At 44.3% G+C, this 24256-nt stretch overlaps 1 protein-coding gene across 8 annotated transcripts in view; it reads left to right on the forward strand.

Moving 5' to 3' along the window:
- ABLIM3 (actin binding LIM protein family member 3) overlaps positions 1–24256 on the forward strand; it is a 177500-nt gene that overhangs the window by 13412 nt on the left and 139832 nt on the right. For 3 of the 8 annotated variants that reach the window (XM_030847330.3, XM_060296423.2, XM_060296425.2), the window contains exons 1-2: positions 20630–20806; positions 21189–21284. In XM_030847330.3, the coding sequence (XP_030703190.1) occupies positions 21272–21284 (13 nt within the window). In that variant the 5' untranslated portion in view covers positions 20630–20806; positions 21189–21271. Of the gene's footprint in view, positions 1–20627; positions 20807–21188; positions 21285–24256 lie in introns of those variants that run through there. The other 5 variants (XM_030847325.3, XM_030847329.3, XM_060296426.2 and 2 more) reach the window with 3 other exon arrangements.

Here is a 24256-nt window from a genome sequence, read left to right on the forward strand (position 1 = left end):
TGGGACCATGCATTCAGCTCTAGGTGACAGATATTAAAATAGACATTTATCAACTGGAACTTCCTGAGAAAATGGCCACTAATAGTAAAGCAAGTCAGTACATCAAGGAATACCTCCGTTAACAGAGGACCTTTAACAAACATGAGAAAAAACTCAGAGGGAATAGTCACATTTCAGTGCTTAAAGTCTCTCATGAGAGTGAGAGATTGTACTTCTCTGGTCTCTGGGAGTTTAATCCAGGGTGGGTGTTACAGGAGCACAGATTTCCACTTAGTGACAGAAAGTTTTCTAAATCAATCTGTCCCAAAATAGAAGCCTGGAGTCTTCCTGGAGGGAGAGTAAGCAGATGCATGCTGTGAGAAGGTTGGTCCAGGTCATGAAACACAGGGCCTGTGTTTCTGGCTGCTTGGATTCTGAACTTGATTCTCACAGCTACATGGAAGCCTCAGGAGCATATTAAGGAGGGCAGCAGCCTGTTCCAGTTTATATCCTGGGAGGACCACTTCAGTGTTAAGGAGGCTCTGGGCGTTGGCCTCATGGGAGTGGTCAGGAGTGTCCAGAGCAGGCACCAGCTCACACCCAGGTGCTGATACTCTGACTGGGATTGCATTTACCTATAGATCAATCTGGGGAGAAATGACATCTTGACAACACTGACTTCCGATCCATGTATGCAGTACGTCTCTCCATTTTTGTAGGTCTAGTTCAATTTCTCTCATCAATGTTTTGTAAATGTGAGCATATATGTCTTGCATGTATTTTGTTAGACTTACCTCTATGTATTTCATGTCTTTGGTACTGTTGTAACATATTGTTTGTAGAGTCTTTAGGATTTCCTACACAGATAATCATGTCATCTGCAAGTGAAGACAATTTTTATTCCTTCCCTTCTAATCTTAATACCCTTTATTCCTTGTTCTTGTCTTCTATACAATTTTGAATAGTTGTGAGAGTGGATATCCTTGCCTTGTTCCTGATCTTAGGGATAATCATTCAGTCTTTCATACACTAAATATGATGTTAGCTATACATTTTCTTTTTTTTTTTCTTTTAATTAATTAATTAATTTATTTATTTTTGGCTGCGTTGGGTCTTTGTTACTGAGCGCAGGCTTTCTCTAGTTGTGGCGAGCGGGGGCTACTCTTCATTGTGGTGCTTGGGCTTCTCGTTGCGGCGGCTTCTCTTGTTGAGGAGCACGGGCTCTAGACGCATAGGCTTCAGTAGTTGCGGTACATGGGCTCAGTAGTCGTGGCTCGCAGGCTCTAGAGCGCAGGCTCAGTAGTTGTGGGTGCACAGGCTTAGCTGCTCTGTGGCATGTGGGATCTTCCCGAACCAGGGATCAAACCCGTGTACCCTGTATTGGCAGGTGGATTCTTAACCACTGAGCCACCAAGGAAGTCCCAGCTATACATTTTCATAGTTGATCTTTATTAGGTTAAAGAAACTCCCTATTATCTCTAGTTTCTTGAGAGATTTTATTATGAATGGATGTTGAATTTTGCTAAAATGCTTTTTCTGAATCTATTGAAATAATCATTTTTCTTTTTTTATCTGTTGATACGGTGATTACATTGATTAATTTTCTTTCCTTTTTGATTTATTTTTAAATATCAAGCTAACCTTGCATTACAAGGATAAAACCACTTGTTCATTATGTGTTATCCTTTTTATATATTGCTGGATTTAATTTGCTAATATTTTGCCAAGGGCTTTTGCATCTATGTCTGGGCTGTAGATTTCTTTTCATGTAATGTCTTTGTCTGGTTTTGGTATTAGGTTGATACTGGATTCATAAAATAAATTGGAAAATATTCCATCCTCTTCCACTTTTGGAAAACATCTCTAGAATTGGTATTATTCTTTCCTTAAGTGTTTGGTAAAATTGACCACTGAACTCATATGGGCTAGGAGTTTTCTTTGTTGGAAAGTTTTTAGCTACAAATTTAATTTTTTAATAGGTATAGCATTGTTTGGACTATCTATTTCTTCTTGAGTGAGCTTTGGGAGTTTGGGTCTTTCAGGCAATTCTTCCATTTCATGTATATTCTCAAATTTATTAGTATAAATTTATTCATAATATTCCCACATTAACCTTTTAATTTCCATAGGATCTCTAAAGTCTTCTCTTTAATTTCTGATATTGGTAATTTGTACTTTCTCTCTCTCTCTTTTTAAATTGAACATACTGGATATTTATAAATATAAATTATAGTTTCATTGATTTTTCTCTACTGTTTTTCTGGTTTCTATTTTGTTGATTTCTGCTCTTTATTTCCATCTTCTGATTCTTTTGTATTTAACTTGCTTTCCTTTTTATAATTTCTTAAGGTGGCAGCTAAGTCTCATTGTAATGAGACTTTTCTTCTTTATGAGTAATTAACGTCCTACATGTTCCTATAGCATTTCTTTAGCTATATCACACATATTTTTATAGGTTGTGTTTTCATATGTCTAACTCACAAAGTATTAGGATCTCCTTTATGATTCCTTCTTTGATACATGGGTAATTTAGAAGTGTATCTTTTTATTTCTAATTATTTAGAGATTTCTGGCTGTATCTCTCTCTTATTCATTTCTAGTTGAATGCTATTATGGTCAGAGAACATGCTTTGTATTATTTTGGTCCTTATAAATTTGCAGAGATTTATTTTGTGGCCTAGAATATGACTTGTCTTGGTGAATATTCCATGTGTACTTGAAAAGAATGTTTACTTTGCTATTGTTAAGTGTTCTATACATGTTAATTAAGTCAAGTTGGTTGAAAGTGCCCTCGGTGTCCTTCAGGTCTTCTTCAGGAGTCATATAATCATAACTATGTATGTACCTAATTATAGAATTTGAGAATGCAAAAAGTAAAATGATGTAACTTGAAAAAGAAAAAGAATTATATCTGGGGATATAATTATATCTGGAGACATCAACATCAACACTAATTGATATAACAAGTAGATGAAGAGAAGTTACAAGAAAAAAGAATAAAAGAAGTCGAAATTCAACCCGTATTTCTCCATCATCAGTATCACATCATTATCATTAAACATTTATTGTCTCCCTGGGATATGTTTCACCATCAGGGGTTGCAAACTCCTGTGTCTACAAGGGCCAAGCAAATGAGTAAGTTAGTGGAGTTGGCTGGGTGACACAAGCTTTATAGGGGTCAGGGAAACAACAGGAAGAGGTACAGCCCTGATGCACGGGAGCGGACATGCCCAGTCTAAAGAGGAAAGCCCTGCTTGACCGTTAGAAAACAAGAAACACGGTTAGAAAATAAGAAACACGATGTGAAATATGACCAGACCCGATTTGGCATGGAAACCAGAAATCTACATCTTAAGTGAAATATCCCCATTTTTTAATGTTGGAAAGATAAATCAAAATGATATTTGAAACACTGTGTGGGCCAGTACTTTAGTGCAAACAAACTTTCCTGCAGGCCAAGTCCAGCCCAAGGGCCTCTGCTTTGCAACCTCAGGTGTAAATACTAATTCTTCCCCTTGGAGAGTTCACAGTTTAGTTGGAGTAGTGAGTTATGCACTTGGGTTATACATTTCAAGGGAAAACATGGTGGGATCCATTGAGAGATAAGAACAAAGTGGAATATATTGAAACTTTTACTCATTCAACAAACATGCATTTATCACCTGCCATATTCCAGGCATTGTTCTAGGTAGTGGAGATTCATCAGTGAAAAGAACAGATGAAATCCTTTGCCCTCAAGGATCTTATAGTCCAGTGAGAGGATAAAGATAGTGAAAAATCACAAATAAATAAGTAATGTAGTGAGTTATAAGAGGATACGTCCTATTTTTTTTTGCGGTACGCGGGCCTCTCACTGCTGTGGCCTCTCCCGTTGCAGAGCACAGGCTCCGGACACGCAGGCCCAGCGGCCATGGCTCACGGGCCCAGCCGCTCCGCGGCATGTGGGATCCTCCCAGACCAGGGCACGGACCCATGTCCCCTGCATTGGCAGGCAGACCCTCAACCACTGCGCCACCAGGGAAGCCCCTATTTTTTTTTAAGTAAAAAAAAAATAAAGACTGGAACTGCCAGGGTAGAGGGACTGCAATTTTTATGAATATTAGGACAGAGAGAGATGTGGTCACTGAGAAGGTGACAGCTGAGGAGAGATTTAAGGACATGAGGAAGGGATGCATGAATCTCCGGGAGAACAGCATGCCAGCAAAGGGAAGATCCGGTGCAAAGACCCTGAGGCAGGCGTGTGCCTAGCATGCTAGAGGAAGCCCAGAGTGGAAAGTGTTGCTTGAACAGAGTGAGCCAAGGTGAGGAAGTGATCAAGTTATATAGAAAGCAGAGAGCACCTTAAAAAGGAGTAATTGAAGAGTGTTAAGTAAAAAGGCTATCTACAAAGTTGGTCACAGAGTTAAGATAAATCAGCAAGGTCAGGGCCTGGAGAGGTAGCAGTAGCTGGATATCTTTAGCACTCCTGGGCCAGAAGGGGGCAGCAGAGAGCAGGATTTCTGGACCTGGGAGGGCTGGCTGTAGGAGAGGGCTGCTTGGCAGATGTGGTCTTTGGTAAAGCAACACAGTCATGGTCACAACCAGGATTAGCAAGAAAAGAAACAGAGGACTAAATACCCCAACGTCTCTCAGTTCCCGTTTCCCCATCCTGTACCAGTGCCTGCCATTGACTGATCAACTCCAAGCTAAAAGCAGTGGAGCATGTTTGAAGATTCCTGTGGCCAGTCTCCTGGCAAAGAGAGGAGAGTGGAAAAGGCTGGAGAATGAATCTACAGGGACAAAAGGAGAATGTACAGGACAGAGAGTAGTGGGAAATGAAGTCAGAGAGATATGACTCTGGTTTTAATGTCAGCTTTTACTCTAAGTGAAAGGTGGAGCCACTGCAGGATTTTTAGCATAAGATTGATATGATTTGACCTTTAATTTATAAAGAATCACGCTGGCTGCTCTATAGAAATTGACTGTGGCTGAGAGAAAGACAGGGGTACAGACTATTGGCCCTGACTTGGACCATAGTGGTAAGCAGTGGAGGTGGTGAGAAGTGTTCTGATTGTGCATATATCCAAGTAGATCCAAAAGATTTCTATATGGATTAAGTGTAGGATGTAAGAGAAAGAGAAGCATCAAAAGTGACTAATGTTTTTATACAAGCAGCTCATGCAGCTCAATAACAAAAAAACAAACAACGCAATCCAAAAATGGGCAGAAGACCTAAATAGACATTTCTCCAAAGAAGATATACAGATTGACAGCAAACACATGAAAGAATGCTCAACATCACTAATCATTAGAGAAATGCAAATCAAAACTACAATGAGGTATCACCTCACACCAGTCAGAATGGCCATCAATCAAAAAATCTACAAACAGTAAATGCTGTATAGGGTGTGGAGAAAAGGGAGCCCTCTTGCACTGTTGGTGGGAATGTAAATTGATACAGCCACTGTGGAGAACAGTAAAGAGGTTCCTTAAAAAACTAAAAATAGAACTACCATACGACCCAGCAATCCCACTACTGGGCATATAGCCTGAGAAAACCTTAATTCAAAAAGAGTCATGTACCACAATGTTCATTGCAGCTCTGTTTACAATAGCCAGGACATGGAAGCAACCTAAGTGTCCATCGACAGATGAATGGATAAAGATGTGGCACGTATATACAATGGAATATTACTCAGCCATAAAAAGAAATGAAATTGAGTTATTTGTAGTGAGGTAGATGGACCTAGAGTCTGTCATACTGAGTGAAGTAAGTCAGAAAGAGGAAAACAAATACCGTATGCTAACACATATATATGGAATCTAAAAAAAAAAAAATGTTCTGAAGAACATAGGGGCAGGACAGGAATAAAGGCGCAGACATAGAGAATGGACTTGAGGACACGGGGAGGGGGAAGGGTAAGCTGGGATGAAGTGAGAGAGTGGCATGGACATATATACACTACCAAATGTAAAACAGATAGCTAGTGGGAAGCAACCACATAGCACAGGGAGATCAGCTCAGTGCTTTGTGACCACCTAGAGGGATGGGATAGAGAGGGTGGGAGGGAGATGCAAGAGGGGGGAAATATGGGGATATATGTATACGTATAGCTGATTCACTTTTTTATACAGCAGAAACTAACACACCATTGTAAAGCAATTATACTCCAATAAAGATGTTTAAAAAAAAAGTGACTAATGTTTTGGTCTGAGCACCTAGAAAAATGGAGTTGTCTTTAACTGAGATAGGAGAACCTGCAGGTGAAGCTAATTTAACAGAGGGATGGGTAGGTGGGTGGGCGATGGACATATTAAGTTTGAGTCTATTAGATATCCAAATGAAGATGCTAAGTAGACAGTAGAATAGACTAGTTTGGAGTTCATAAGAAAGATCTGAACTGAAAATGTAAATTTGGGAATCATCAACAGAGGAATATATTGAAAATATGAGGTGGAAGAAACACTTCCAAATGGGAAAAAAAGACGGCTTCATGGGAGGGGCGTGGCATGTAATGTGTGTCTTGAAGAATAGAATTTTTTTTTTCTTCCTCTCCCTCCTCTTTTGAAGGATAGAATTTTGACAGCAGAAATAAATGAGAAAAGCATTCCAAGTGGAGGGAAAGCCACTAGTAATAATGCCAGGATAGGAAACTGGAGGCATGTTTGGGGAAGGCCAGTAGAGTTGGGAGGGGCTGTAGCCTTGCTGTTCAAGGAAGTCAGGGCAGAAATGGAACTAGAGCGTGGTTCCTCGCTTCTAGTTCATTCATGCATTTGTCATATACTCACCAAACAATTATTTACCACCTACTTGGCCTAGGAGCTATGCTCTGTTCTGAATGTTATAATAAAAACATTTAATGAGCAGTAATTATGTACTCCATGCAAAAAACAAAACTTCACCATCAACAAAATGAAAAGGCAACTTGTGGAATGGGAGAAATTATTTGCAAGTCATATATCTGATAAGGGGATGATATCCAAAATATATAAAGAACTCATACAACTCAATAGCAAAAAAAAAACCCCAAAGAATTCAACTTAAAAATGGGCAGAGGAACTGAATAGACATTTTTCCAAAGAAGGCATACAAATGATCGACAGATACATGAGAAGACGCTAACATCACTCTTCATTAGGGAAATACAAATTAAAACCACAATAAGATATCACCTCACACTTGTTAGAGTGGCCACCATCAAGAAGACAAGAGATTAAAAAATTCTGGCATGGATGCAGAGAAAAGGGAACCCTTGTGCAGTGTTTGTGGGAATGTAAATTGGTGCTGGCACTGCAGAAAACAGTATAGAGCTTCCTGAAAAAATTAAAAATAGAACTACCATATGATCCAGCAATTCCACTTCTGGGTACATATCTGAAGTAAATTGTCACTCCTTGAAAAGATAACTGCACCCCCATGTTGATTATAGCATTGTTTACAATAGCCAAGACCTGGGAACAAGTTAGATGTCCACTGACAGATAAATGGAAAATGTTGATGTATGTAATGGAATGTTATTCAGCTATGAACGAGAAGGGAATCCTCTCATTTGTGACGAGATGGATGGACCTTGAGGGCATTATGCTAACTGAAATAACTCAGACAAAGACAAATACTGTATGATCTTACTTATATATGGAATCCAGAAAAGCCAAACTCATGGAAACAGAGAACAGACTGGTGGTTGCCAGAGGTAGGGGATGATGGGGTGGGCAACATAGGTCAAAGTGGTCATAAAGTACAAGCATCTAGTTATAAGATAAATAAGTCAGGGGATGTAATGTATGGCATGGTGACTATAGTTAACAATGCTGTTTTGTATATTTGAAAGTTGCTAAGAGAGTAGATCTTAAAAGTTCTCATCACAAGAAAAAATATTTTGTAACTATGTGGGGTGATGAATGTTGACTAGACTTATTGCGGTGATCATTTTGCAATATATACAAATAATTCATTATTTTGTACACCTAAAACTAATACAATGTTATATATGTCACCTGTAGCTCAATAAAACTGGCAAAAATGTAATTTAAAGAAAGAAAAATAGGACAGTAAAAACAAAAAACCAAAAAGTAACTATATTTACAGAACACCAACTTTGTGCTGGATGCTTTTCTGGGCACTAGGCATAGACCAAGAAATGAAATGGACCAAGATCCCTACTATTGTGTAACTTTCAGAATGAAGTTTGTCCAGCTTTAGCAAAGACCCACCTGGCAAGAAGGGGCCCTTTCTGAAGGCTCACCTACAGCCCTAGTCCAACGGCCGCTTATCTCTCAACTATTTTCTACTCTGCCTTCCACATCAAGACTCCCAGATGCCAATTCTTTGGTTTTTACAACTAATGTTTTATTTAAAATTTTATATTTTCATGATGAAAACTTTTTATATTATGTGTAATAATATAAATACATTTTGATCAATTAAGTAAAAAACAAAAGAAAAGGATCTTCACTTAATCCTTACAGTGCCCCATAAGAAATATACTAACATTATCCTTAGTTTAGAGATCAGCAAACTAAGAGTCTGGGTGACTCACCCCAGCTCACCCGCTCACTGGGCACAGCAGAGTCAGGGCTTGAGCCCAGGAGGGGAACTGCGGGACCCTGGTCCTCACCACTCTGGTCAGTGCCCGAAGCTCTGCCAGGAAGACTGATCCGCGTCTGTGCGGTGTAGACACGCGGCCGTCACAAGTGCAGATAGGTCACCACACCACGGGCGAGGTGATGCCCAGACTTTCCTCTGCAAGGGGTGAAAGTGAGCCCTTGCCAGGGGTCAGCTGAGGAACTAGCCCAGCAGCTCAGGGAGGAGGCCTGGCTGCTGACCTGCTGACCGGGGCAGAGGTCACCGCGCTGCCAGCTCTGACCTCACCCAGGACTGCTGACTGCTCTTTCCAAAACGTCAGTTTCCTGTTTCTTGGCTCCCACATCCAACCTGGGGTCAAGGGCAGGCAACTGACGCCTCACCCTGGAAGGTGAGCCGTGAAAGTGTCCTTACAGTAACGTGTCCACTCCCCAACCCCAGTTAAAGATAAAGAAACTGAGCCCTAGGGCTTCCCTGGTGGCGCAGTGGTTGAGAGTCCGCCTGCCGATGCAGGGGACACGGGTTCGTGCCCCAGTCCGGTAAGATCCCACATGCCGCGGAGCGGCTGGGCCCGTGAGCCATGGCCACTGAGACTGCGCGTCCAGAGCTCCGCAACGGGAGAGGCCACAACGGTAAGAGGCCCGCGTACCGCTAAAAAAAAAAAAAAAGACTAAGTCATTCGTTCAACACTTTTAGGCAATTTTGTGGCAAAGCCTCCCTCAGACCTCAAACCTCAGGACTCTCAGTTCAGCGTGCTTCCACAAAACATGACAAATTAATCAGTTCATGTTTTAAAAGTAGGTTCCCTAGTGAGCAGGCTGGGATAGGATGGGGTGTGTGTGTATGTTTGCCAAGTACAAGCCCAGGGTCTGACACTCCCCACCCCTCCCAGGGAAGAGAATTTCTCCTCAGTCCAGCTTATCTTGAAGAGGAAGTCAGGTTTTCAGGGAATGGGAGAGCAAGGGGGAGCCCTTCCATCCAGCGAGTCCACCTCAGGTGTCTTTCCTGGGCACCTGGGCACCCACAGCCCGTGCAGCAGCATGGCTGAAAATAGTGAGAAATGGAAGGAACCTAAATGCCCATCAGTGTGGAGGTGGGCAAATATGATGGTGCATTTAGTCAGCAGTGAAAAAGCATGAAGCAGGTCTAGATAGAGAGTCAAGGGAAGACCTCTAAGACATACTCTGAGGCAAAGACTGAAGAAACCTGTATATAGCACATACGGTGTGGTCCCATTTACGTACAGAAGCACACTATATATGTGACTTCGGCTGTATAGGAAAGGGCTCACATTGCCTGATGATAGCGATTTGTTCATTCATTCCACAGATGCGCATCGAGTGCCCTCCCTGTGCCCCTCACTGCGCTGGATGAGGGATCAGCAGTGAGCAGGGCAGACAACATCCTGGTCTCCTGTAGCCCGGTGAGGGGGTGGGGGTAGGAGAAGGGATAACCGTACTCTTTTTTTTTTTAAAGAACTCTGTGTTATTTGAGGTTTTTAGCACCTATAATTTACTTGTGAATGTGTCATTGTAAATATGTAAATAAACAAAAAAAGAAGGTGGTTGGAGACGAGAAGAGGAGGAGAAATTCATAGCTAAGTATGGGGTGGCAGAGGTGACCTTGGAAAGGAAGCACGAGGTGTCTCCTTAAAGGGTTACAGCACAACAGGCCATCAAAATCTCTGGAGAGAAGGTCAATGGAAATTTTTTATATACCTCCTAGACGATTTTGATTAGCTGAAATTTTGGCAAATACTGTCCCAGGGGTTCCTTTCACAGGGATGAGGGACTGAGTATAGACTTCAGGGATCTTTCAATGACTAGCTCTCCTTTCTTAATCTTCTGATCCATGCCAGAATTAAAGACTTAACCAGCAGGGGAGTAGCACAGGCAGGGCATTTGAGCTGCAGAAAAAATAATCACACCTGAGCAAACTATGGTCGTACCACAACCCCAGGCTTCTAAGTCATTCCGAGAATTATTTTAACTAAATGAGATTTGGGGTCCTAACCTCTGATATGATGTGCAGCCCATATATGTAACACTACATTGGCGTGAAGCAACGGAGGGTTTTTTGGTGAGTGCTTTATTTTTCATTACCTAATTCCACTATTTCTCAACCAGGGGCAGTTTTGCCTTCAGGGGGACATTTGATAATATTGGGAGACATCTTTGGTTGTCACAGCTGGCCACTGCCTTCCAGTGGGTAGAGGCCAGAGATGCTGCTACACATCCTGCAATGCACAGGACAGCCCCCATAGAAAAGAATTATCCAGCCCAAAATATCAGTGGTGCCTCTGTGAAGAAACCCTGCCCTATTCCATCCACTCATACTGATCCATATCTTTGGCAACTTATCGAATAATTATTCGAATATTTCCACAGATCAGGGGAAAGAGATTATAGGCAGTTATTCAAATTGGACACCTTAGAGTTCTTGCTTTCCTTTGAGCAGGAAATTTAGTAGCTAAGGGGTCCCATGGTTGGGTTTGAATGCCAGTTCTGTCACTGACAAGGTGGATGAAAATGGACATGTTGTGCAAAATGTCTCAACTTTCATTTCCTCAGGTGTCAAATGACTATAAGCCCCATGAGGGCAGGGACTGTCTCTATTTGGGGCAGCAAAGTATACATATTCTCCTGGCACATAGCAAGTGCTTGTGTGTTTATAGAAGGAATGAATGGTATCTTTGTTATAAACATAATCATTTTTTGAAATCATTGCTACTTTTAAAATCTTAATTAGAAACTTGAAAGTTAGGGATTATTTTTATTAACTGCACCTTGTCCTAGCAGAGCCAGACCTCACTGCATGATATGCATTAAATCCTGTACTACACGTGTACAAGTATCGGTAGGGGGAAAGACTGTAGGTTCTAGCATCAGACAGCCTGGGTTTCAATCTGAGCTCCACTCCTACATGAGCTTAGACACTTGATTGACCCTAAGTCTCAAACTCTCCATCTGAAAAATGGGGTAATAACAATTCCTACCTCATAGGGCGCTTGGAAAAATTTAAGTTAAGTGAGATAATGTCTGCAAAGCCCTTAGCCCAGTGCTTGGCACACAGCAGTCTCTCAGTAAAAGGAAGCTTTATAATGCTTTTGGCCTCCAGCCTCCAAATCAAGGGCACCTTGCTCAGTTACCTCTCCAATGAGAAGTAAAGACACAGTACTGAAGTCAGGATCTGGCCCCAGAGACCAAGCTGACTCAGCTCCTTTCTGCTGCATGGGAATTCAGGGACTCACCCTTCTTACTCCCCACTCCATGTACCTGAACGAGGGGTTTTGGAACAAAAATTCCGTATTCTTCTGTATAGCCACTTAGTCATATTCAAAATACGGCCCCAATGACTAGATACACAGAATTTTCATTCTGCTAAAAGGCCAAAGGACACTAATAAAGATGTCAACGCTGAAAATTGTTTGGAGAGCAAAGAAACAAATGAGGAGAGAAAACTGCAGCCTTTGATTCAATAATGAATTTTGCATAAAGGGCTCCGTATTACAGTGCACTAGAGACCATGCTGCCACACACTCTGCATTCCATTTTTTATGAGAAAGAGGAAAATGGGGGAAAAAAACAACACTAAATTGATATTAAGGGCATATTAAAGACAGTGTATTCAAGCATATATCTTGATTTGAGCACATGGACCCAAACCATTTATATTTTATAGCATAGTAAAAGCTTGGAGCTGAAAAGAAGCATCTAGTCCAATCCCTTCATCTTCCAGATGAGCATCTGGGCATTAAGTCACAAGCCCCACACCTTCAGCCTTGTGGTGGCCAACTTGGGAAGAGGAGCCATGGGGCTTGTCCCTTTGTCCAATCCGGCCTGACTCAGGGATTCAACTCCAGACTGGAGGGGACTGGAAGGAAACTTGGGTCCTTCTTCTCCAAGTGCACTCTTCTCACTGGGCTTGTAAAGGTTGCACGTTCCCATAGTCTTTACTGAGCACTTACTATGTGCCAGACACTATTCTTGGTACATGAGCTCCAGAGGAGGACAGGACAGGTGCCTGCTCCTAATGCCCCTAGCTTCCAGTGGACGGCACAGTGGGTAAAAGTGCACAAACAAATTGAACAACATAACTTCCAGTGGTGTCCATTCTCTGGGGAAAATAAAACAGCACACTGTGACAGAGAGGGACTGCCAGGGAAGGATGACTTGGAAAGCCTCTCGAGGAGGAAACTTTCACTAGAGATAAGTCCGGACTGCACAAGAATGTCCAGTCACATGGACATTGGAGGGAAGAAGTTCAGATCAGAAGGAACAGCAGCATGAACGCTCAGGGCAAGGATGGGAGGCAGGGTGCACAGACAGGAAGCCTGTGTGGGTAGAATAGGGTGAGTGAGGGGGAGATGCCAGGAGAGAAGGTCAGAGCCTGGGCAAGGCAGCCTGCTGGGACTGCAGGTACTGGCCCGACATCCCCCTGGAATATGGAAGCAGGGCTGAGATTTGAACTGGAGCCTCCAGGCTCACGGTTTTTATAGTTCTGTGATGGGCAGACCTTCCCATCATGTTGAGTCACCAGGTCAGTTACAGGAGGACCCTGCGGCACTGGACTCTGGCCACGCTATGCTCACTCTCAGGACCTGGCATGGAATAGGCCTCCAAAGGCCAAGGGAGCCCCCAGGAGCAGAGTGACCAGACAGCATGGCGATGGAAAGTGGACCCTCCCTTCCCATTAGTCACCATGACCCATACAACGTCAGTCAATCATGAATCAGCCCTGCCAACCCAGAGGAAGGGCTCAATAGACCCTGAAGATAAGTTTTTTAATCATTATTATTAATTTTTAATCATACAGGAACTCATGAATATGTTTCTTTAAAAAGAAAAAAAAGAAAGAAATGAAATAAAATAAAACATGGTCCCTAAGGCTCATGTCCCCTAAACTCCTCTACTCCAATCCTGGTCATCTTGTCAGCCCTGCACCTCTGTCCCACCTAGAGCTGAATGCTGTTATTATCAGTTAAGTGGGAAGCCTTCCAGACCATTTCTTATGCCTTAAAATGCATATGTGTTTACTCCTGGAAAAAGATAGTGGGATTTTTATGGGTTCATCTTAATAAATTGTAGCATACTGTATGTAGTGGCTCTGCAATTTGTTTTTGCCCCCCACCAGAAAATAGGTCTTGAATAGCTATTCAGGTTATATAAACACCCACCTCATTTTTGCTAATTGCTGTGTAATATTCCTTGGTATGATATGCCACAACCTCCCTATGGATTGTCATTTAAACTGTTTCCCGTTCTCTTTGTATTACAAATGAAATAATGCTGCAATGGGATTTCCTTTCTGTCCCCTTTGTGGGCATTCCTCTATGACAGAAGGAGGACTTTACTCTTAGATGCAATTCCCAAATGGAAGAAAATCAGTCATGAGAATTTCTAGCAATCTAGTGGTCATCTAGACCCCGGAGACCTTTCCTCACCGTTAGTTCACTGCATGACGTTAGGCAATTCCCACCGCCTTTGGGACTCCATAGGAGGAGGAACTTATTTTTGTAATAGCGATCTAAACCTTGATGATCCCAGGTAGTGAACCTGTAGGTTTCTCTCACAAGTAGAGGTTTGATTCCCTTTCAGAGGTTATAAGGTGTTGCAGGAGGCCCATGGATTGCAATGTATCACTCCAGGCAGTGGCATGCACTCTAATGGTGTTCCTGGGGAAATGTCTAGTGCACACATACTGCTGCGTTCTGCTTGCCCTTTTCCGTGGCCTTCCTGGATATCAAGGGATATGATGTCACCTTTTGCAAATTCTGAGTAAATAACTGAGCTTGAATCGCTAAGTTATAATGAGATGAGGGAAAAATAATCACTACTTACTCTGCATACACTTTAATTTACAAAGCACACAGTTTCTCATTTCATTCCTGGAACAACTTTGAGATACACACAGGAAAGGGAGGATTATAATACATATAATAATGTTTAATGGACGCTGTTATTCTTTATAGCTGAGGAGGCTGAGACAACAAGAATTAATTAGTTGCCCAAGGTCACATAGCTAGGATGTGAGAGCAAACCTGGAACCCAGGTCTTCTGATTCCCAGTCCTTTTCTTGTGCACAGGGTAGCATTGTTCTTCCCAGCTGTGTAGCTGTGAAGACCCATTTGTAATCCTTAATTCTGGGAAGGGCATGCATCGTCATCAGATTCTAAAGGGTTTAGTGGAAGACCATATTCAGAGATAGAATTCAGTTCTTTTTTTAAAAGATATTTATTTTTTAAATTGAAGTATAGTTGATTTACTATGTAGTGCCAATCTCTGCTGTACAGCAAAGTGACTCAGTTATACACATATAGACATTCTTTTTTTTAAAAAATGGAATTTAGCTCTTAAAGAGCCAAGTGAATAAAGAGAGAAGAGAACCAAATTTGGGGGAAGATGCCATGGGAGCTAATGTAACTGAGCTCTAAGAAGGGGTGAATAAGTCCATGTTGTCTGAGAGGCTTTTACTCCACCCATTAATTAAAGATATTTTCTGGGATACTTTAGCTAGCTGGTCACGGAAGGCCTCTCTAGGGAAGTGGCAATTAAGCTAAGACCTAGGGGATGAGGAGATTCTAGCTTTGCAAAGAAACGGGAGAAAAGCAAACCAGGTATAGGGAACAAACAGCCTGTGTGCAGTTTCCAAGATGGACAAACTCACTGAAAGGCCAAGGAATCCCTCTGTGCTGGGAGCCAAAGGGAGGGAGGGTCTAAGATAAGGGGGCCCCCTTAATGACTGATCTGAGCCCAGAGGGTGACTTCCAGGAGAAGATGAGACTTGAGGGAATCTTAAGGAAATGACTGACTTTATCTAAGGGAAGCACAGCAGAAGAGGGCACTACCAGCAGAACCGTAGGCAGAAGAGAAATTATTGGTGAATAATAATTGGGTAAGACAATCTCTTAATCCGTAAAGTGGAAGAGTAGGATAGGTTCACTGAGGTCTCTCTTAGGTTGTACCAACACGGAAACTGAGCCCAGAGAAGGCTGGCCAAGGGAACGGCAGGCCTGAGTCCAGCTCTCATGTCTCCCAGATTCCCATCCGGAGCTGGCTCCACCCCAGCTCCTTGCTTCTGCCGGCAGGGTGGCTGTCAGGAAGGAGGTTCAAGCTGCGGTCGGATGTGAGCTTGAGTCCTCAGCAGAACCCTGCAGTGGGACCGTCTGCCCGGAGCCCCCCGCAGCCAGCGCTGCAGCCCCCGACACTCTGATCTCAAAGCCAGTTCCTTTGTTCCCCCCCCCCCGCGAAGCTTCCCGAAGACCTCAGGAACCCCTTTGATTTTTTTTTTTTTAACATTTCTCCACAAAACAATATGAGGAACAAGAGGAAAAGCATGGCCCCCATCACAAAGCTGTCTCAACCAGAAAAACAGGCCTGTGTCCTGCCAATTCCACTTAGTTTTGGGAGCTTCCCCAGGAAGAAAAGAGGTGCAGACATGGGGTTAGGAATTACCACACCTCTCCTGGGGGGAAGATGACTCTTCACTCAGACCTGGGTCTCATCACAAACCTGGGGGATCAAGGGTCCCTGCACCAGCCTAGAACATGGTCAGACCTTCTGCCAAACTCCAACCACAGGACACTCAAATGCTTAGAACCAATAGCATTAGAGTGAAAGGAACCTCAGAACTCATGTGGTCCAGTCTTCCATTTGTAAATGTAGAAACTCTGGCCCAGAGAGTGTCACCTTACCAGTCAGTCTGGTTGTTCCAAAGCAAATAAGAGCCAGGTGTATGAGCATGTACTGGATGCCTGACATGGTGCTAAGTCGTTATATCTGTCATTGCTGTTGATGCTCTCAGTGAGGGAGGTATTGCTATAATCTCAGCTTTACATGCTAAGAAGCTATGGCCTAGAGAGGTTAAGTCACTTCCCTAAGGTCACACAGCTGTGAAGAGCAGAGTCAGGACTCTAATTCACACCATTTTATTCCACCGCCTCCAGGCTAATTCACATCCTGCTGCATCAGGACTGTAACCAGGCCCTCCAACCTCCCAGCCCAGTGGAGCCACTTCCGTTCCAGGTCCATTAATCCTGAACGTGGTCTTGACTATTTGCATTCCACTCAGCTCTTCCACAAAGAAGCCTTGAGACCCATCACTTGTGTCCTGTCCTGCCTCCCCCACGGACCTGTGATTCTCTTTTGCCGCTTAATTCTGCACCCTCTCCTTCCCCCAGCCCTACACCAAATCATGATGGTGGTTCCTTCCTCTTTAGCCTCAGCTCAAATGTCACCTGTTAGGGAGACACCCATCCCTTAGCGTCCATGATTGCCCCCTCTTCTCTTACTTTGCAGATTGCAATAATAAGTCTGTGTGTTTATGTATCGTGTCCTCCCCACTGTTCCTGGCCACACGGTGCTTGGCATGGAAGAAACACTCAATCAGAAGTTGTTGAATAAATGAACAAATGAATGAATGAACTAAAAAAGGAAGGCATACCTTAGTTCTTTACATAAATTACTGCCAAAATCTCTCGTCTTACACGTGTCCAAATGATTTTGTTAAACCTACATAATCCAAAATCTCACCTGAACCGAGGGCCTGGTAATTAGGAGTGTGCCCTTCCAGGTCTTTCTCTATGCATTATAGATCTATGTATACGTAGCACCTATATAGGATCCCATTTGTGGAAAAAATGTTTTAACTATTTTACATGATATATTTTGTATATGCTGTATGTTCTCTGTATTATATATGTATTATATCATATATAATACAATATACCCACATATATACATTATCCTAAAGAAGGACATACTGTATATATTTTTCTGCAATTTTCTTTTCTTACTTAATCATATACAGTGAAAATCTTCCCTCACTACTGCATGTAGATCTGTCTCATGTCATTAAAAACTACATATTATTCTTCAAATAAAAATAAGTATAGTACTCCCTCTTGGAGGGATATTCAAATAGTCTAGGGATGGTAAGTAGAAACTGTCAGATCACAAGTATCTATCTCTGCCCACTGTTCCCACCTCGCATAGGCCAGAAGGATTTTTGTATTCAAAATGAGGATGGATGAGAGTGTACTCATGAATGGCCAGGAGCAGCACAGGAGTGGGGTGAGGGGGGCAGGCTGATGTGGAGGACAGAAGTATAGGATGGAGCTGGATGGGAACAAGAGAAACGCAACTGGAAAGAAAAGTTGGGGCCTAGGGCCGTGTTAGGCAATTATAGCAATGAGGGGGCAGAAAGTGGAGAGGAGAGCCAGGGACCACCCCAGTTAGGGACAGGAAGTCAGGAAAGAAGGGGGCTCTTTGAGGAGAAGAGAAGCATAGTGGGGGCAGCGGCCTGGGTGAAGCCCCCAAGTTTTCCTCTTTCCCATTATCTGTCTCCCAATGGTTTTGCCACCTGGTTTTCCAACACCAGGAGCATTCGCCTGAGTGAGACTTGTTTATCTCCATTCTGGAGTCATAAAGTTCAAAACAAACTTCCAAACAAAGGGACCCTCTGCTCTGCGGTTCTCAGCTCCATTCTCTTGTGAGGGCAGAGCCAAGATTCTGCTTTCCTGATGATTTTCACAGCTGATTCCACCAAGGATCCCACCCCCAGCTTCCTCCTGCGTCCTTCCCGGCTGCCTCTGATTGTTGTGGACATCCTCACGGGTATTGCTTTTTTAGCCTCTTTTAACCCTTTTCTTCCTATCCTAATAACTGCGCAGGGAAGATAAGATTGTTTCCCCAACAGAAGCTAATTGGAGCTTTTAGACTGGACCAATGGTCTCTCCAAAGAGCTGAATTCATCAGCACCCAGCTGGATGTAGTATTAAAAGAACCCTAGACAAGAAGAACTGGTCAGTTAAGCCCCCTGTAATTGGAAAATTCTGAGGCATATTTTCATGGCCACCACTCTATGGAAAAGCCCAAAAGTTCTACATCAGTAGAAAATGACAGGACTGTCTCTGAGGGTAGGTATAAATGAGGTATGATATTAATAATTAGCATACATCGTCTTCATTTGCCAAGCATTACACTGAATATTATCATACACACAACAATCCATGAGGTAGGTACCATATTATAACCATTTTACAGATGAAGAATTTGAGGCTTATAGAGGCTGAGTCTCTTGCTAGTAAACGATGGAGCTAAGACTGAAAATCAGCCAGGCTGGAAACTGCTCCTGAGCTCTTAACCAAGCCACCACCTCGTTTACCTAATTCACACTTGGCTTAGTTAGTTACCGTCTATCCTCACTCCTCCCCAAAGATTTATGCTCCAGGAGGCCAGGGTCCTTGTCTGTCTTCTTGTATCCCCAGCTGTCAGCACAGGGCCTAGCACCGAGTAGACACACAATAAATGACTGCTGAATGAATGATATGCTTTTATTTGACAATGTAAACCTGAAATCTGAAAAGTTCTGAACATTGAGGTTTTGGGTGATAACTAAATATGTTCACTGAAAAGTCTTAATTTTACATATTAAATTTACCTGAACTTTCTCCCAGGGGGAAAAGAAATTAGAACCTAGCAAGTTACATGTAACTTGGGAATTGAATAAAGAATCTCAATCTGAAAATGTAGGGGGTCTCTAAAGAGATCTTTGGGAATCATTTAAGTATGTATTAAGCACTACTATGTTTTCAAAGTTATTCTAGGCCTTTTCAGTAGCAAAGAGTGGTGAATCACCTGGGATGCTTGTTTCAAATGCAGAGCAAGGGAACCAGGAGCCATTTTTGCAGATCTCTCAGGTGATTATTATACAAACAAAATTGTGAGGAGGTTCCCCCTCCATTGGCAACAACTCCTAATAAGCTATCAAAACGTGTTTCAACCATTACCCTTCAATTTATCTAAAGATCCTTTAATGTCTGTCACATCTTGGAGTCCTGAGCCATATCAAAGTTTTTCACCCTGTGTAAGGTAGAAACATTGTATTTACCTAAAAGATGTTCTTTCCCCAGTTTTAAGAGGGTGGCCACCTACCCTTACCCTGGCCTCTCAGACTCTGATGCAGTGACTCACTCTCACAAGGGACCAACCTAGAAACGAGAAGCTCTAGTCCAGTTCTGCCACCACAGGTTGTGTGTCTGAGGGCAGGTGGCTCAGCCTCTCTGACCCACTGTTTCCTTGTCTACAAATTGGGGGTGTGAGTGTTCACAGCTTTTTTATTCTACCCGTGCTCTAACCAAAGACATGGTATAGACAGGGATTATGTGTCCTTTCAGTCTTGTTCTTCTACACTCCAAAATCATGGTTCTGTGACGACGAACTAGGTTCAGAAGGTGACAGGGCAAGTAGTCAGGGGAATGTAAAAAATCTCACCTCACTGAATTCACCATGACCAAGAGAATCAGAATTTAGGTCTCTTTAATACACACCTACAAAAACTGATTCCAGGAAAAAGAAAACTTTTGGCCATACATAACTGGGTGAACCAGTGAGGTTGAGTCATGAGGGTGCTCACCTGCTGTTTGCCTCAGACAGGGAGTTTCAAGGCGGGCGTTCCTGGAGCTTCTACTCTTGAGGGCTGCACGATATTAGATCCAGGAGAGACCTGGGGCGTTCTGTCAACAAATATTTATTGATACCCACTATGTGCCAGGTGCTCTTCTAGGTATTGAGGGCCTGGCAGTGATGCCAACTGACAAGACCCATACTTTGATGGAGCTAATATTCTCACGGAGAAGAGGGATGATGAAAAATATTGTAACAAATGGGTCAGTGATAAGGAGTATGAAGGGGGAGGCAGGGACAGAAGTTAGCAGACTGGAGGAACCCCTAATCTCTTATCCACGTGTCCAGTCGCCACCTTCTACACTTGGGGACGAAGAGGCAGAGACAGCAGTCACCTGCTCAAGACCAGACTATACCCGGCTGGTGAGAAGCAGAGTTGGAAGTGAACGCTGTCTTCCTGCAAAGCCAATCCTTTCTTCACAGACCCTCCCCATGAAGGGTCTATTTTCCTATCGTGGCCTAGTCCTTAGAACCCAGAATCAAGGGGGGGAAACAGCGCTCAAGCACCCCCTTGTTGGCCGCAGGACACAGGGTCCCATCCGCCCCCTTCACAGCCCAGCACCCAGGGAGAAGCCCGGGCGGGGCGGGGCCTGGACGCGCGCCGACGCGTCCAGCAGGTGGCAGCAGCGAGCGGCCGCGCCCCCTGCGCAGCCACCCCGAGAGCCGGCATCATGGATGTCGAGCTCTCCTATTTCGCTTTGCTCGCCTTGGAATTCGAGACCCCAGACGAGGACCAGGATTCATGAACCGGTCGCAGGGGCCCGGGCAGGGGCCTCTGGCTCCCGACGCTGGCCGAGAGGTGGGTCCTGGGGCGGGTCGCTGCTCGCGGCGCCCGGGTGGGGACGCCCTGTCCAGCGGAGCCGGGCGCCCCGCGCTCTGCCCCCGCCCTGCCTCCCTGTGGTCCACACCCCCTTTGGGCTCCCGAGCCGCTGGGCTGCAATAGTCGGGGTGCGCGCGAGCAGGCGCTGCCAGCCCTGCTTCTGCCCGGCAGTCGGGTCCCAGGAGCGGACGGACCCGGCTCCCGCGTCCTCTCTGCCTCCTCCTCCTTGCTGCTCTCACCTGCGCCTATTAGCCCCCTCGTCTTCAAGGCCAGGGGCTACAGCCCAGACTGAGAGGGGGACAGCAGAAAGAGAGCACCTGAGGATACAGAGCTGACACTGGACTGCCCTTTTCACCCCCAGGTGATGAGTGAGGTCGGAAGATCGCAAGATTTAAAAAGCATCTGGAGTCTCTGTATTGAAAGACCCAGTGCAAAGGCATCACCATGAACACGAGCAGTAAGTGGGTCCTCCTCTTCTTTGCCATGGGAACAGGGTGGGGGCGGGAGGTGCAGGAGCCGGCGCTGGGGCTGCCTGGAAGGAGGAAGAAGCCTGGCACGCGGGGACACATGGCCCCCAGACTCCTCTTTGGTCCTTTCTGTGCTCCCTCCTGGGCACAGGGATGTGGCTCCGGCTTTTCATGATGATGTGCTCATGTTTTATTGGCAGCGCCACTTGTCTGTGTGGGGAAGGCTGCTTGTCTCCTTCTAGCAATGCCTGGCAAGGCCTCGGAAGCAGTAGTGTGGCCATTGTCTGACTCGGGGGGCTCTGAGGAGACCTCTGGGCTCACAGCTGGAAAGCCAAGGAAGGCCCTGCTTGTCCTGGAGCCGGGAGGAGCAGGGAGGCTGGCCTCGGGCTGGTGGGTGGGTGAGTGGATGTGGGCAGGCCGTGGGATAGGAACGAGCAGTTTGATAAACAGATCATCAGGAAGCCACCTTTGGGTCTGGAGATTGTGAAATATCCTGCTCTTGTGTGCAGGCAGCCCCAGGGGCACAGGGCTGATTTTTTCACACACCTGCAGGCTCTTTAGCCACCATGAGAATGAGAGAAAAGAGACAAGCCCTTCGGCTAAGGTCTCTTAACATCCCAGAAGCAGCAACTGCTCTGCAGAGCCAGCACCAGACATTTTGCTGCTGGGCTGAGCCTCAGCTGCTGAGAAATGCAGTAAGAAATACGAGGCCCAATCCCTTTCTCCTCAATATAGTCCCTTTGACCATGGGCACCTGCTGGGGCGGGTGGCATGGGTGCCACCTGGAAGGAGTTCGGGGTTCAAGTCCCCCCTCCTGCCTCCCGGCCAGCTTTGCTTGTCTGGGTTATTTAGCAGCAGGCGGGGTTGTTAAACCAGAGAACCCCTAGGAACATTCACTTCCCTGGGTCTATGACTTTGCCATCTCCTCTCTGGATCCCAAGTTGCTCATCTGTGAAATGAGAAGGGTTGAATTAGAGGTCCTTCTAATCTAAGAATCTGCAAGTTTCTTCTAAAAAAGCTAGAGCTGAGAAGCAAGGCCATAGAAATCAATACCTTCTGAGGCTGTGCCCAGACCAAACCCAGTTTCCTCACCCTCCCTCCATTTTAAGGCTTATGGCATGGAAGGGGGGAAAACAAAGCGAAAGCCAGGGAGATGGAAATGAAATATATTTATTTACTATGTATTTGTATGACTCATCTCTCTGCTGTCTTCCTTTGTGTATTACATAGCTATGCTAAGCAAGCGAGTGTAGCTGGACTCCCTCTGCCTCTTACAGCCCAAGAATTTTGCCTCTTGATTTTGACAATCTGGAACAGGGCCACGGCTTCACACCAGGCTCAGGAAAAGAGCAAAAATTAGGTAGAACTGATCACCTAATGGGCCACATATTTGCATCTGTGTGCTCTCAGACAAGTAAGGATGTGAACTGCCTGTCGCTTCTCACTGTCTCTAGGGGAAAAAATTTTTTATGGGAGTCCTTTCTCACTAAACGACAGAAGAGAAAGGTGGCTCATTTATTTTTCAAGGAACTAAGAAATAAGGTAACAAGCAACAGACCCTGCCCTTTTCTCTCTTTGGAATCATAAGGAATTCTCGTCCCATTAGCAACACTGAGTATTCCTGAAAGAAGGAAACAGATTTTACTTCTTTTAAATTTTCAAATAACAACCAATAGAATTGAATACTGCAGAAGAAGAGGACTAACAAAAATGCCATTCCAGCCTCATATACTTTTTCTAAGTGGGGAGAGTGTGTTTATTTTCTGGGAGTGGTGGAAAATAAACAGAGTGACTTGGACAGTCCTGGGGACCCCTGAGGTTCCCTAAGAGGAAGTGCTTCTCTAAAGGGCTGCCTGGGGGCACACTGGAGAAACTCACACTCAGGCTTAGAGGCTGGGCTTCATCATCATTGAGGTTCCTCCCCACCCTGGGAGTCTGCAAAAGGAGAGGGTAGAAATCAGACATTGCAGGAGTGACAGGGTCATAAGGTCACAGGGACAGAACGTTGGCATGAGGTCCTTGGAGTGACCTGATGTAAGCAAAAATGCTCTCCCCCTTAGGATGTGAAATTCTTAACTCAGTCCTCATCATGCCTGAAATTGAACCTAAGAGAAACTGTTCCTCGGTTTTTCTTTCACTTCCACTTACTGAGTCCTCACTCTTTACCAGCCACTGGGCTATGCATTTCACCTGCACCATCTACCCAGGCTCTCACATCCAACCTGTGAGATGGGCATTATTGCTCCAGTTTTACAGGTGAAACCTTTTAGCTAATGTTCAATAACTTCTTCAAGTAGTGCAGGTGATTGTTGGATTTTGAAACGTACTTGGGTGCATAGCATTTTCGACAGTGTGTGCCATGCCTAACCAACAGTTCAGATGTCACCATTGAGGTGGGGGCAAAGCATGCACTTATTATTACACTGCTAATCACTTCATCTGGAGAAGAGCAGCCTCGGCTACAGTCTTACAGCTCATAAGAGTTGATATAGCTCGCGCCCTGCAATCAGGTGGGTCCTGCAATCAGGTGGGCCCAGGTTCTAGTTCTCCTGTTTTCACTTATTAACTGTGTGTTCCTCAGCATGGTTGTGTCATCTGCAAAATGGGAATGATGGGACCTACCTCAGAGTGGAATGGAGATGATTGTTCATGTGTCGTGTAAAGTTCAGAGTGGTAACCGGGACATAGCTGGCATCATGTCAGCGATGGTGGCCAGGCTGTCATTGTCACTGCAGTAGTCATTGTGGTTCTTGTCATTGTTGACTTGATGAAATTAGCGAGCAGGTCATTCAACCTCTCAGATGTCACATCTTTGTCATAAATTGAAAGGAATGTGGAAGTGTGATCTTGAGGATTAAACAGGATTGTGAGAGATTGCTTTGTAAGTATATGTAAATTTTTTTAAATTTATTATTTATTTATTTATTATTTTTGGCTGCGCTGGGTCTTCACTGCTGTGCAC

This window comes from Globicephala melas, chromosome 3 (genome assembly GCF_963455315.2).
Source record: "Globicephala melas chromosome 3, mGloMel1.2, whole genome shotgun sequence".
Classification (NCBI taxonomy): domain Eukaryota; kingdom Metazoa; phylum Chordata; class Mammalia; order Artiodactyla; family Delphinidae; genus Globicephala; species Globicephala melas.